This window comes from Hyperoodon ampullatus (genome assembly GCF_949752795.1).
Source record: "Hyperoodon ampullatus genome assembly, chromosome: 11".
Lineage (NCBI taxonomy): Eukaryota > Metazoa > Chordata > Mammalia > Artiodactyla > Ziphiidae > Hyperoodon > Hyperoodon ampullatus.
The window spans coordinates 56,050,506-56,066,860 of NC_136924.1; the positions used below are offsets into that span (position 1 = coordinate 56,050,506).

Sequence of the window (16,355 nt, forward strand, 5' to 3'; positions counted from 1 at the left end):
TACTTTCTTATGCTTTATATATTTTTGAAATATTTATGTAAAAATATATCAAATTATACTTGGAAAAAAGCAATTCCCTGTTTAAAAAAAAACCTTTAAGATATATTTAAATTATTTAGGAAAAAGACTTTAAGTGGAATGGCAGATGGTCAGCATGGAAACAAGAAGCATGGGGTCACAGAAGAGTCTCCGGAGAAGCAGCATGCTGCGTAGCCAGCATAACTGTCCAGGTTGTTGGTCAGGTACATTCTTATGGTGGAGATGAATCCACATCATAATCTTATGTCACAACCATTGATATCACATAAACAGCTGCTTCTGCCCTGATTCTGTATTTGCCAGACAACTTTCTAATTTCTGATTTATGTCCTAAGTAGTTTTTCCCCCTTTAGGGAAAATGCTCTAATAGGCCAAGGCAAACATCTGAATCATTTCCTTATTTTCAAGTGTGCAAGCCCCCTGCTAGGACCAGCCCTTGGAAAAAATAAAGAATTATGACATAGCACACTAGGGACTTCCCTGGTGGCACAGTGGTTAAGACTCCGCACTCCCAATGCAGGGGGCCCGGGTTCGATACCTGGTCAGGGAACTAGATCCCACATGCATGCCACAACTAAGAGTTCTCACGCCACAACAAAGGAGCTGACAAGCTGCAACTAAGGAGCCCGCCTGCCGCAACTAAGACTTGGTGCAGCCAAATAAATAAATAAATAAATATTTTTTTTAAAAAAGAATGAATGACATATCACACTTGTGTCAGCTTTCTCTACCTATCTTTTAAACAAAGATTTGAATAGTGAAAGACAGAAAGGCACGTGTACGTGTTTGCTTATGTGTGACACACAGAAAGTGGCAGGGACATAGGGTGAATGACAGAAACAGCAAATCCAGTCATTCTGAGTGACTCTAACCTTTGTCTACTATATGGTAAGTAAGAATTTTCACATCAGATGGTCTTTATCTCAGTGAGAGAGAAATATTTAAACCATTTAGCTTAAGGTAAATTTCAGGTATCTTTAGTGTGGCATGTAGAACTTGTTTGAAATTCTGGTTCTGCTTCAGCTTCCTATTCTTTAAAATGCTTACTCTCTTTACCTCATCAGGATGGCTGTGAGGTTTAAATTTGATATTAGATTCACTGGTTGTGAAAAGCACCACATTGTGAAGTGTTATTGTTATTACTATTACTTAACAGGTAATAGTACTTCCCTCAATAAAAATTGCACCAGATAGCCTGCAGTTTCCAAAGCTTCCTCTGCCCTAAGAGAGTCCTGTTGGAACTGTTCTTTTGGGAATTCCCAGTGGTTAGGACTCAGCACTTTCACTGCCAGGGCCCGGGTTCAATCCCTGGTCAGGGAACTAAAATCCCACAAGCTGTACAGTGCAGCCAATAAATAAATAAATATTTAAAAAAATATTTTTTAAAAAAGTAAACTGTTCTTTTGAGAGTTGCTGTCTTTTGTAATTCCTCAGTATTTTATCACCCCCTACTTTGATTATTACCTCTTTGGAGAAAGAAACATAGATTTATTCATTCATTCAACATTGAACTTTTTTGGATATCTCTAATGGGTCAAAATGTCAGATCTCCTGGGATACAAAGAGACAGATGCATAAACAGATCATTATAATACATGTGGTAAATACAATGATAGAGTAATAATCTTAGGATATTATGGGAGTTTGGGGAAATGGCACATAAGGGCAATAGGGAAGATTAGGAAAAGCTTTCCTCAGGGGTAAAAAAGTATAAACTGATTAAGTCAGTAATATTTTGTGCTGCAAGTAACAGAATCCCTACCCTCTTGCACTGTTGGTGGGAATGTAAATTGATACAGCCACTATGCAGAACAGTATGGAGGTTCCTTAAAAAACTAAAATCAGAACTACCATGCAACCCAGCAGTCCCATTACTGGGCATATACCCCGAGAAAACCATAGTTCAAAAAGAGTCATGTACCACAGTGTTCACTGCAGCTCTGTTTGCAATAGCCAGGACATGGAAGCAACCTAAATGTCCATCGACAGATGAATGGATAAAGAAGATGTGGCACATATATACAGTGGAATATTACTCAGCCATAAAAAGAAATGAAATTTAGTTATTTGTAGTGAGGTGGATGGACCTAGAGTCTGTCATACAGAGTGAAGTAAATCAGAAAGAGAAAAACAAATACCATATGCTAACACGTATATATGGAATCTAAAAAAAAAAAAAAAAAAAAAAAAGGTTCTGAAGAACCTAGGGCCAGGACAGGAATAGAGATGCAGATGTAGAGAATGGACTTGAGGACACAGGGAGGGGGAAGGGTAAGCTGGGATGAAGTGAGAGAGTGGCATGGACATATATACACTACCAAATGTAAAATACATAGCTAGTGGGAAGTAGCCGCATAGCACAAGGAGATCAGCTCGTGCTTTGTGACCACCTAGAGGGGTGGGATAGGGAGGGTGGGAGGGAGATACAAGAGAGAGGAGATATGGGAACATATGTATATGTATAGCTGATTCACTTTGTTATACATCAGAAACTAACACACCGTTGTAAAGCAATTATACTCCAATAAAGATGTTAAAAAAAAAGTAACAGAATCCCTGACTAAGGATGGTTGAAACTAAAAAGTCATTTATTGCTCACTTAACAGAAAGGCCAGAGGCAGGTGTACTCAGGGTTGTTCCAGCAACTTAATGTTATCAAAGATAGGGTTTCATTTATCTTCCTCCTCTGTAATTCTTGGTGTATTGTCTTTTTGTCTTGTGGTTATCACCTCAGGGTTGCCAAAGATGACAGTAGCTCCAAGCATCACATGACACATCAAGGCAGGAAGAGAAATTTTAGTTCTAGTCACCTCTGTTGGAAACAGGAAGAAAAGGTACTGGGGAATAGGGAGGTTTTTGTTTTTATATGTTTTTAATTTAAAAAAATCATTTGTTTATTTGGCTGCCTTGGGTCTTAGTTGCGGCACATAGGATCTTCGTTGTGGTGCACGGGCCTCTCTCTAGTTGTGGCACGTGGGCTCCAGAGCATGTGGGCTTAGTTGCCCCGAGGCATGTGGGATCTTAGTTCCCCGACCAGGGATGGAACCCACATCCCCTGCATTGGAAGGCAGAACCTTAACCACTGGACCACCAGGGAAGTTCCTATATTTTAAATTAAAAAAAAAAATTTTTATGAGATAAAGTAAAAGAAGAAATATGTTATTGGCCCTGGATTTTTGCACGTAGTGTTCCTTCTGCCTGGCATCCATGGTCTCTTGAACCCTTTCCACATATTATATCTCAGTGCCTCATTTTAGTACCTGGCACATAGGAAGTAGTAAATATTTTTGAAAGGAAAGCAGGCAGAGCAAAAATAGAGGCAGTTGAACACAACAGGCAGCTAATCTCCTTAAAACATATTGTCTAGGGGCTTCCCTGGTGGCACAGTGGTTAAGAATCCGTCTGCCAATGCAGGGGTCACGGGTTCGAGCCCTGGTCCAGAAAGATCCCACATACCACGGAGCAACTAAGCCCATGGGCCACAACTACTGAGTCTGTGCTCTAGAGCCCGTGAGCCACAACTAGTGTGCCCATGTGCCACAACTACTGAAACCTGCGTACCTAGAGCCCATGCTCCTAAACAAGAGAAGCCACCACAATGAGAAGCCTGCACACCCCATCAAAGAGTAACCCCTGCTCGCCACAACTGGAGAAAGCAGGTGTGCAGCAACGAAGACCCAACGCAGCCAAAAATAAATAAATAAATTAATTAATTAAAAACAAACATATTGTCTAAAATCAGGGGCGGTAAGTAATAAGGCAATTAAATACAGAATGGTAAGTGCTAAGATAGTATTAATTATAAGACGCTATGGGAGAACACAGGAGTCAGAGAAGACAGCTCGGAAAGAGATTAGGGACTTCCCTGGTGATCCAGTGGTTAAGACTCTGTGCTTCTAATGCAGGAGGCGGGTGTTCCATCCCTGGTCAGGGAACTAGGATCCCACATGCCCTGCGGCATGGGCAAAAAAAAAAAAAAAAAAAAAAAGTTGAGGAAAAAAAAAAAGAAAGAGTGATTGTTTAAACTGAGATCCAAAGGATGGTAGAAATAACCAAACCCAGAGGGAAAAAAGTCTCTTGGTTTGGACTATAATTGCCACAAAGTAAAAAAATATATAATCCTCTTTGAGGGAGAAAGACCTTGAAGAGATTCTAGGGAGAAAAAAAGAGGGGGAGGATGGCAAATAATAACGGATCATATAGTGCCCATTATTACTAATTAAAGATGTCTTAAAAATAGGTTTAGTGAAAAATAGAAAAAAATCCAAGTCTTCAATTCTTCTATTTCCTATAATGTCTTATTAAAGTTTTTCACTGTTTTCAGCATCTCCTACTCTGAAAGTTTTCAAACATCTAACTCTATAACTCAGAAACTCCTAATACATATTTTGTATCTAATATCATGTAAAAATGGAAGTTTTGGCAAAGCACAATAGAAGGGTTGCCAGATTAAATACAGGGTGCCTAGTCAAATTTGAACTTCAGATAAATAATAAATAATTTTTTACAATTACATGGACCATACTTATACTAAATCATTTGCTGTTTATCTGAAATTAAAATTTAACTGGGTGCCCTACCTTTTTATTTGCTGAATCTGCAACCCTAACAATGGATACCAAATTCCAAAGAGAAGTGCTAGACTAGGATTTACAAAGAAATTAACTCTTAATCTTTTAACTCACTTTGAGGGTATGAGATGGTCAAGGAGAAGAGGATTTTGAGAATGCTTCTACCCTTCCTCCACTCCAAGAACTTAACACATGTCTCCAATTTGGAGGCCCAGTAGCCAAGGGCCTGATTCCATACCTGAAAAAAAACCATACCTGACTGATTGGCTAGCTGCTCTAATGGCAGAAACAAAGAAAAAGCTGCTGCATTGGGATAGGCCTTCAGCCTCAGAGTTTATCTGGACAAAGAAGGCTCAAGTGTTTCCTATAGACTAGATGAGGGCCACACATACATATATACCCAGGAGAGATGACATAGGGCTGTCATGTATTCTGTCCAGGAGAACTGCCTAAATATGCAAACACATCTCAGCAGAGAGAAGCTGGGGGTATCACAAATGCAAACAACCAGTTGAAATAGAAATGTACCTGCCATGATGAAGAAATCTGCAGGGAATTCCCTGGCGGCCCAGTGGTTAGGACTCCACACTCTCACTGCCAAGGGCCTGGGTTCCATCCCTGGTCGGGGAACTAAGATCCCACAAGCCATGGGGTGTGGCCAAAAAGAAAACAACATGCAGAAGAAATCTGCAGATGAGTGATCTCCAGTGATGATGATCACCAAGGAACTCACCAAGTACTCCCATGAAAGAGTCATCTTCAAAAATCTGTTACATCCAGGAAGCAATGATGTGAGAAAATGCAACAGTGGTAGTCAGTAAGAACTTTCTCTTTCCCTTTCCCTTTCCCTCTCCTCCCTTCTCAGAACTGTAATCCATAAGAGGTCCAATACTAGCAAGCTGGAAAAGTTGGAACAAAAGCAGTAGGCCACAAAAGAGAAAATAAGCTGTTCATGTCCTTCTTCCCTGACTGTTAAGTTGCAATAGTCTAAGCTGGAAGAGAGGAGAACTTTAAAACAAAATTAAAGCTTTATTATACATGGTTCTGGACATTTTAATTACCGACTAGATAAACTTACATTATTAAAAAGTTACCAGAAATGGGGACTTCCCTGGTGGTCCAGTGGTAAAGAATCCATCTTCCAATGCAGGGGACACGAGTTTGATCCCTGGTCGGGGAATTAAGATCCCACGTGCTGTGGGGCAACTGAGCATGCACACCACAACTACTGAGCCTGAGTGCCTCAACTAGAGAGGACGTGTGCCCGCAAACTACAGAGCCCACGCTCTCTGGAGCCCACACGCCCCAGCAAAAGATCCCGCATGCCACAACGAAGATCCCACCTGCTGCAACTAAGAATAAATATTCGCGATGCAACCAAGAATAAAATAAATAAATTAATTAAATATTTAAAAAAATACTATATAAAAAAAAAGTTACCAGAAATGTCATGGAACCATCTAGGTTTTCATTTAGAGGTAGGGTAAGAACTAGCTTCACTGAATAAATGTAAAGGGATGTAAAATCACTTGGGAAAATACCTTAGCCATTTCTTATAAAGTAAATATACACTTATCATACAACCCAGCAATCCCACACCTGGGTATTTTTCTAGGAGAAGTGAAAACTTACATTCACCCCAAAACCTGTGTATGAATTTTTATAGCAGTTCAGTTGCCAAAAACTGGAAACAACTCAGATGTCTTTGACCTGGTGAATGGATAAAGTAATATGGTATAGCCATACAGTGGAATAATACTAGCCAGGAAGTAAAAGGAAATGAATTACTGATACATGTAACAACATGGATGAATCACATGAATTATGCCAAGTGGAAAAAGCCAGATTCAAAAGATTACATACTGTATACTTCCATTTATATGACATTCTGGAAAAGAGAAAACTATAGGGACTGCAAGCAGATCAGTGGTTGCCATAACTATGCACTTGTCAAGACTCAGAACTGTACCCTAAAGAGGTTAAATGTATATACGTTATACCTTAAAAAAAAAAATCTATGGAAAGCTCCTTGATTCTGAGTACTTCCAAACAGTAAATTGGAAGTAAGAGTCTCACTAACTTCGTAGGATTTAGCATAGGTAAGAAGTGAATAGTTAGGTCCGTAGTATATCTAATAGTTGAAGCTAGCTGTGGAATGGAGATAAAGGAAATATTATTCAAAGAAAAATTTATACATCTTGTCCCAAGCACTATAGGCATTAAATTAGCAATGTTATCTCTCCAAATAACCTAAGTTAATTAATTTAATTACTCAAAAAATGTAAGGGAAAATGGGAGACAAAAAGAAAGCTGCTTTCTGATTATAACCTATAACTTAGGAGTCATACTTATTCAACTTAATGGTTACATTTGATTTGGTTACTTTTTTTCATGAACACTTGTGCTCACGGTATATGATTTTATATTGTATACATTATATAATATTTTTTCTATTATTTTACTTTATTATCGAATTTTAAGTGTCTTATTTCATGGTGTCTGCTACCTAAACAAATTGATGAGTTAACACTATTTCTTCTTACCCCAGGACTTGGATTTCACCAGAATAAATCAGACTGCTCCCACAAACTCTTTCAGGTTACAAAAGTTCCATTTCTAAATTCTTAGCTTAGAACATTAAATAATTCTCTTACTTGAAAGAGGTAATGGAGACTCCAAAACTCTTCACTTCCACTAGAATGGTTCCAATAGTTTCAGTGAGAATCTGGTTTAACAGAATTTGGAAATGTGGAACTACATGACCACCTTACCTGTTCTCTCCAAGTCTCTTCAGTGCATCCTGGGATATAAGCACTGAATTTACTTCAAATTTGGCCTAGATATGACAACTGCATTTAAGGTCATGTTACTGAATCATGAAGTGGGCGAAAGCATTCTACTACGGTCTTTCTGGTTCTTCCAGTAATAAATCCCTAAGGGTGGAATTCAAAGTGGACCTATCTAGTGTTAGATTAGGTTTCATGGTAATTAGGTTTCATGGTATTATAACTGCTTTTTGTCTGTTTGTTTGTTTATATTATTCCAGTAGTGACATCTATAGGCCTATGAAGAGAAACACTAAAAGACTAATGTTGAATTTACCTGTACTATTTTATGGCTGGTGTGAGTCTGACCTCACACCAAAAAACTACTTTTGGCAACTCCCTGGTGCTGTAAGAGAAAATCAAGTTAGGGAAACAAAAGGTATGTGACCAAAGGCCCAATTACCAGAGTGCTCCCTCCCAGTCCTTAACTTACTTTGATTGAATGCATTTAAGAGATCTTCTGAACGTAGAGTGAACATCTAACTGGAGCAGCATAGGAATATCTGGGTACCCACCCAGCTGGGCCCAGAGTGAATACATTGACGTCTTCTCTGTTATTGGGTAACTTGAAGTGGATAAATCAGCATTCCAGATGGCTTCCATTTGGTTTTCTTGTCTAGAGAATCAGAGAGCAAGCACCACTTGGAAGCGTCAAACACTCCTGAACTCCATAGCCATTCAAAAGATATAATTCCTATTCTTGCCCCTTCTCTTCACCACCACCGTGTCCTATAAAGCCCCCCTGGCACCAAGGAACATTAGCTATGCCCACTTTGACTGAGAGATGGATTAAAACAGCAGAATTTGCAGAAATAACATTTTTCCCCCTGAAAGTTGCATTTCCATGACTTCACCTAATACGTTTTAAAACGACTTTCTTAGCTTCATGGAGTATACACTCCATATGCAGGCTATGTTTCCCCCACAGCAGTCTTTTCCCCTTCCTTCCCAAAGTTCCTACCTTCTTAAAAAAAAAAACAAAACAAGTAATGCTTCTAAGTTTCTTCACTGTGTGTATTAAAATAATTTGTTTCTTCGTAAGGAAGAATCAACTTCATTTTTTTTAAGGAACTCAAAATTAGTTATTAAATATTTAAGTAGAAATAAGCCTTTTGCTAAATTAACTAAGAAAATTAATATTCTCCACTGAACCACATCATAACTGGGGAGAAGGGGAAGCTCTGGGGCAGGGGAAAAAAAGCATGAGGTCCCAGATACTATCGAAAGAAAGTTTAATGTCAGTCTTTCCTACCACATACCTGAACTTATTGAATATGTCATACTTTTTGTCCTCTTCTTTTAGGATTGGCAGTTGAACAAATTTGGTAGAGGCAGATATTTGCTTCTTTTTGATGATCAAAGGGATAGGTTGATTTAGGTTCAATTTATATATCTCTTGAAGCTAAACATAAATAAATCAGAAAAAGGAAATCATGAAAAGAAAGGGCCAAAGTCTTTAGGAAGGTCTTCCTAGCTGGCCTTAGCTAAACTATGACACTTCCTTTTCCTTGGAAAAGGAATTCTCTTTCCCCATGCCCTTTCTCCCTTCCTCCTGCCACTCCTCAACCTCTGCCTGCCTCCAACACACAATTTCAGTGTTGGCAACTGTGATATATAAAAACTGTGGTCCTGCATTAAGTTCTAGTTTTAGTCCTCTCATTTCCTAGCTTTGTGACTTTGGGTTAGTTGCTAATTTTATCTGCACTTCTTTCTTCTCATTTCTAAAACAAGAATAATAAACACAGGGTTCTTAGGAGAGTTGTGTAAGACAATATATTCATCAGTTGTGAAACATTGTGCAAATATAATGACAGCTAACATTGACTGTCAGGTGCTTTCTATGTATTAATTTATTTGATACTTGCTACCTTAAGAGATAGGTGCTATTATTATCCTTGTCTTCTTACATATGGGGATATGAAGCTCAGAAAAGTTAAGTGGCTTGCCCAAGGTCTCTTAGCTAGTATGTGGTGAAGCTGATTTGAACCCAATCTGGTAGCAGAACCAACCTCTTGACCACCACTCTGATTCAGTGTAAGTATTTATTCATTTCTGCCCTTTTCTTCCTTTTTGCTTTTTCCCCTCCCTTCTTGATGCCTTGATACCCACCTCATCATCTAGATTCTGCCTTCCCTGACCCCAGACCCTTATTAATCCTCTGAAATGCCCTAGACATTGTAATTCCTGTTGGATAGTTCATAACGCTGCCAATTCATCTTGCTTTACTCCATTTACATTGGTCATATTTTCCAAACCCAGAACTGTCAAAAATATCCAATTTTTGAGGTCAGAGAGTTTTAATGTTTAAAATGTACTTCTAGGGACTTCCTTGGTAGTCCAGTGGGTAAGGCTCGTTGCTCCCAGTGCAGGGGGCTCAGGTTTAATCCCTGGTTGGGGAATGGGATCCCGCATGCATGCCGCAACTAAGACCCGGTGCAGCCAAAATAAATAAAATAAAATAAAATAAAATAAAATGTAACTTCTGGGGAGTTCCCTGATGGCCTAGTGGTTAGGATTCCAGACTTTCACTGCTGTGGCCTGGATTCAATCCTTGGTCGGGGAACTGAGATCCTGCAAGCCGCGTGGTGTGGCCAAAAAAAAAAAAAAGAAAAAAGTAACTTCTGGAAAATTCACTATATGTCTATAATGAGAAGTCTCTCTGTACCTTCTAGAGTAGCAAGTAAACTAATCTTGTAAATTACTTACTTTAGTAAAAGAAAATGATGTATAAATATAAATATTCCTAGAACTCCATGCTGGAGAAAATAATGGGAGCATATAATCCCAGAGCAAAGAACTCTAATCTCAGCTCTATAACTTTTGGAAAGTATCACTTCCAAAAGCATACTGATGGTCATCTCAGAGAGGGCTCTGAGACATAATTGGGTGGATGTCAGAGTTTAGCAGGATCTTCTGTGCCTGTTGCTATGTAAGCAAGTTAAGTAAACCCTTATCTCCTTTTTTTGTAAATGCATATTAAAACTTGCTTTCTGATAGTTTTGAGGAATGTAACCACCAAGAATCAGCTGGAGAGCAGTGACCTCAAGAGATTTCATATCTAGAGGCTGGTAGATGTGGATTGACTAGGAAGGAGTTGAGCATTTCTGGAAGTCTCTCCTATTCTAATCTTTTCTCATCTAGAGAGTCCAGCCAGTATTCCTATTGTCAATTTAGGAGTTTCACTGAAGTCACAGTGTAGTGGATTGAATGGTGAACTCCCCAGTAGATATGTTCACTCAGAACATGTGAATGTGGCCTTATTTGGAAAAAGGGTCTTTACAGATGTAGTTAAGGATCTCAAGATGAGGTCATCCTGGTTTAACCAGATGGGTCCTAAATGCAATGACACATGGCTTTGTAAGAGGAGAACACAAAACACACTATGAAGAAGGACATGGGAAAGACAGGCAGAGATTGGAGTTATGCAGCTACAAGCCAAGGAATGCCAAGGATTGTCTATAGCCACCAGAATCTCAAAGAGAGACTTGGAATAACTTTCTCCCTCAGAGCCTCCAGAAGGAACCAACCCTGCCAACACCTTGATTTCTCGAACTGGCCTCCAGAACTGTAAGAGAATACATTTCTGTTGTTTTAAGCCATGAAATCTGTAGTATGTTATGGTATCTCCAGGTAACTTATTTTCAAAGCCTGCCACTTTCACTTTTTTTACAACATACTGGGGAGAGGGAAAAGAAAACAGATTACCTGGCTGAATAAGTACATCATTTTCCTCAGGCACTGATTCCGTTTCTGCGGTAGCGACTTCTGCTTCTCTGTGCAGATCTGCATCACCTTTTTTTGATAGTCATCAATTCTCCTCAGCATTATGTAGAGGTTCTGGGTCTCATAACCTCTCCCAGTATTCTGGATGGCTTGTAACCATTTAATTATGTTCTTTCTTGGAAAAATTAACAAGAATGAGATTCATATAATTACTGACACTAACTCAGCAAACCTGGTGTCACCATTCTCATCTCATCCTTAGTAGGTAGAGAGAGATAGTATAGGGGTGGCAGCCTTGCTTAATGAGAGCCTAATCTAGTTCCCTATATGACTAAACTTTCAAAACTCTAGGGGCTTCCCTGGTGGCGCAATGATTGAGAGTCCGCCTGCTGATGCAGGGGACACGGGTTCGTGCCCCGGTCCGGGAGGATCCCACATGCCGTGGAGCGGCTGGGCCCGTGAGCCATGGCCGCTGGGCCTGCGCGTCCGGAGCCTGTGCTCCGCAACGGGAGAGGCCACAGCAGTGAGAGGCCCGCGTACAGCAAAAAAAAAAAAAAACTCTATATGACTGTCAAATTTTCATTAACTCCTCACAGAGTTTTTAGTGTTAAAATAGTGTTGCTTATTATTTTTTTAATATATTATATTTTAGTATTGATATGTATACAACATATAGAAGGTACTTAATACAATTATGAAAAAGAGTGTCCTTGCCTTCAAAGCACTTACAAGCCAGATTAGGAGACTAATAAATTGTGTCAGAGAGAGAATGAAATAAATGCTAAATAGCAATTTAGCTGTTTGAGCAAAAAGGAAAACATAATTCTAACAAGAGGAATAAAGAATGCTTCATAGGAAGATATTGAATAAGGTCTTGAGGAACAGTCATAAAAATGTAGTAGTCTCTTTACTATAATGTAGTAGGCCACAATGTTTGGGCCTCCAAAACATGGTTTTTTGCCATCCCTATTCTACAGGAGAGGAAAAGGATTCTGAGCAAAGTTAAGTAATTTTCTAAAGTCACATAATTGATAAATAACAGATTTGGGAGGCAAACCCAGATCTTTTCTCTTTTCACAATACCAGTATTTCTCAAAGTGTGGACCCTAATCACCTGGACTGAATCATTTTGTTGGGGGTGGGAGGGTGGTGCTTGTTGAAAATGCAGATTCCAGGGTGCATCCCCAGACCTTTTGAATAAAAAATCTTGGTGGTAAGCTTCAGGAGCTGTATTTTTTTTTTAAATCTCAGGTAAACCTTACAGCCACTGAAGTTTGAGAAAAAGGGGATGAAGAATTCCAGGTTGAGGGAACACTATAAATAAAGGCAAGACAATGAAAGTTATATTTTGGGAGTGGTGAGTAGTCTGGAACTTTTAGACCACAGATATGTGAAAGGATATAGTGGGGGATGAGACTGAAATAGCTGGATTATGAAAGGCTTTAAATAGCATGTTATGGAGGTTGGATTTTGGGGGAGGTAGGCAATGGGAACCCACTGAAGATGTTTTTCTGAAATATGTATTTTATATATATAGAGAGAGGGGGAAGGGAATAACTCTTAGGTCTCTTTGTGGGTTGTAATAGCTTAGAACCTACTGTATATATGGATCATTTAATACTTAAATATATTAACTATCTGAGTTAATTTTATATTTTTTTATTATTATTATTTTTGGCTGTGTTGGGTCTTCATTGCTGCGTCCGAGCTTTCTCTAGTTGTGGTGAATGGGGGCTACTCTTTGTTGCGGTGCAGGGACTTCTCATTGCAGTGGCTTCTCTTGCTGCGGAGCATGGACTCTAGGCACGTGGGCCTCATTAGTTGCAGCACGCGGCCTCAATAGTTGCGGCGAGTGGGCTCTAGAGTGCAGGCTCAGTAGTTGTGGTGCACGGGCTTAGTTGCTCCATGGCATGTGGGATCTTCCCGGACCACGGATCATCCCCTGCATTGGCAGGCGGATTCTCAACCTCTGCGCCACCAGGGAAGTCCCCTTGCAACCATTCTTTGAAGTAATTATCATTACATCAATTTTACAAATTTGAGTCAGCACATTTGAGTCTTAGAGAAGTTCAGAACTGTAAATTCGAGCCAAGGTCTTCCTGACATCAGAGAAAAAGCATGATCAGAATTTGGATATAAAACTATTACTACCCTCCTACACTGTTGGTGGGAATGTAAATTGGCGCAGCCTCTATGGAGAACAGGATGGAGGTTCCCTAAAAAACTAAAAATAAAGTTACCATATGATCCTGCAATCCCACTCCTGGGCATATATCTGGAGAAAACTCTAATTTGAAAAGATACGTGTTCTTTTGAAAAGATACATGCACCCCAATGTTCATAGCAGCACTATTTACCATAGCCAAGACATGGAAGCAACCTAAAAGTCCATCAACAGATGAATGGATAAAGATGTGGTATATATATATACAATGGAATATTACTCAGCCATAAAAAGAATGAAATAATGCCATTTGCAGCATATGGATGGACCCAAATTTTATCATATTAAGTGAAGTAAGTCAGAGAGAGAAAGACAAATATCATATGATATCACTGATATGTGGCATCTGAAAAAATGGTACAGGGAATTCCCTGGCGGTCCAGTGGTTAGGACTTCATGCTTCCCTGCTTACACTGCAGGGGACATGGGTTCGATCCCTGGTTGAACTAAGATCCTGCAAGCCACATGGCATGGCCAAAAAATATATATATATATAAAAATGAACTTATTTACAAAGCAGAAATAGACTCATAGACATAGAAAACAAACTTATGGTTACCAAAGTGGTTACCAGGGGGTGGGGGAGATGAATTAGGAGTTTGGGATTAACATATACACACTACTATATATAAAATAGGTAAACAACAAGGACCTGCTGTATAGCACAGGAAACTATACTCAGTATCTTGTAATAACCTATAATGGAAAAGAATCTGAAAAAGAATATATATGTGTATATATGTATAACTGAATCACTTTGCAACAAACACAACATTGTAAATTAACTATATATCAATTTTTAAAAATTAAAAAATAAATAAATAAAAATACTTTATTGCTAAAAAATTCTAACAGTCATCTGAGCTGGTAGAGAATCTTGCCTCAGTGCTGATGGCTGCTGACTGATCAGGTGGTGGTTGCTGAAGGTTTGGGTGACTTTGGCAATTTCTTAAAAAAAGACAACAATGAAGTTTGCCGCATCCATTGACTTGTCCTTTTACGAATGATATCTCTGTAGCCTGCAAAGCTGTTTGATAGCATTTTTTGTTTGTTTGATTGATAACATTTTATCCATGGTAGAACTTCTTTTAAAATTGGAGTCAGTCCTCTCAAACCCTGCCACTGCTTTAACAGCTAAGTTTATGTAATATTCTAAATCCTTTGTTGTCATTTCAACAGTCTTCCCAGCATCTTCATCAGAAGAATCTATCTCAAGAAACCACTTTCTTTGCTCTTCCATAAGAAGCAACTCCTCACCTATTCAGGTTTCATCATGAGATGGTAGCAATTCAGTCCCATCTTCAGGCTCTACTTCTAATCCTAGCTCTCTTGCTGTTTCCACCACATCTGCAGTTACTTCTTACACTGAAGTCTTGAGCTGCTCAGTTATCCATGAAAGTTGGAATCAATTTCTTCTAAACTCCTGTTCACGTTGGTATTTTGCCTTCTTTCCATGAATCATGAATGATCTTAATGGCATCTAGAATGGTGAATACTTTCCAGAAGGTTTTTAATTGACTTTCCCCAGATCCATTATCTATGGCAGCTACCGTATAGCCTTATGAAATCTATTTCTTTTATTTTTTTATTTTTTTTTATTTTTTTATTTTTTTTAAATTAATTAATTAATTTATTTATATATTTTAACCTTTTTTTTTTGCTTTATAACAAATTTAATCAGTTATACATATACATATGTTCCCATATCCCCTCCCTTTTGCGTCTCCCTCCCACCCTCCCTATCCCACCCCTCCAGGCAGTCACAAAGCACCAAGCTGATCTCCCTGTGCTATGCGGCTGCTTCCCACTAGCTATCTACCTTACGTTTGGTAGTGTATATATGTCCATGCGGCTCTTTCACTTTGTCACAGCTTACCCTTCCCCCTCCCCATATCCTCAAGTCCATTCTCTAGTAGGTCTGTGTCTTTATTCCTGTCTTACCCCTATGTTCTTCATGACATTTTTTTTTCTTAAATTCCATATATATGTGTCAGCATACAGTATTTGTCTTTTTCTTTCTGACTTACTTCACTCTGTATGACAGACTCTAGGTCCATCCACCTCATTACAAATAGCTCAATTTCATTTCTTTTTATGGCTGAGTAATATTCCATTGTATATATGTGCCACATCTTCTTTACCCATTCATCCGATGATGGACACTTAGGTTGTTTCCATCTCCGGGCTATTGTGAATAGAGCTGCAATGAACATTTTGGTACATGTCTCTTTTTGAATTATGGTTTTCTCAGGGTATATGCCTAGTAGTGGGATTGCTGGGTCATATGGTAGTTCTATTTGTAGTTTTTTAAAGAACCTCCATACCGTTCTCCATAGTGGCTGTACCAATTCACATTCCCACCAGCAGTGCAAGAGTGTTCCCTTTTCTCCACACCCTCTCCAGCATTTATTGTTTCTAGATTTTTTGATGATGGCCATTCTGACTGGTGTGAGATGATATCTCATTGTAGTTTTGATTTGCATTTCTCTAATGAGTAAAGATGTTGAGCATCCTTTCATGTGTTTGTTGGCAGTCTGTATATCTTCTGTGGAGAAATGTCTATTTAGGTCTTCTGCCCATTTTTGGATTGGGCTGTTTGTTTTTTTGTTATTGAGCTGCATGAGCTGCTTATAAATTTTGGAGATTAATCCTTTGTCAGTTGCTTCATTTGCAAATATTTTCTCCCATTCTGAGGGTTGTCTTTTGGTCTTGTTTATGGTTTCCTTTGCTGTGCAAAAGCTTTTAAGTTTCATTAGGTCCCATGTGTTTATTTTTGTCTTTATTTCCATTTCTCTAGGAGGTGGGTCAAAAAGGATCTTGCTGTGATTTATGTCATAGAGTGTTCTGCCTATGTTTTCCTCTAAGAGTTTGATAGTGTCTGGCCTTACATTTAGGTCTTTAATCCATTTTGAGCTTATTTTTGTGTATGGTGTTAGGGAGTGATCTAATCTCATACTTTTGCATGTCCCTATC

At 38.9% G+C, this 16,355-nt stretch overlaps 1 protein-coding gene across 1 annotated transcript in view; it reads right to left on the reverse strand.

Annotated features, from left to right (window-relative positions):
- The window catches only part of FAM186A (family with sequence similarity 186 member A), a gene marked incomplete at both ends in the record, with an annotated part of 107,160 nt that overhangs the window by 4,998 nt on the left and 85,807 nt on the right, over positions 1-16,355 (reverse strand). Inside the window, 3 exon segments of the mRNA XM_079714929.1 lie at positions 7,869-8,051; positions 8,695-8,837; positions 11,141-11,333. Of these exon segments, the coding sequence (XP_079571055.1) occupies positions 7,869-8,051; positions 8,695-8,837; positions 11,141-11,333 (519 nt within the window).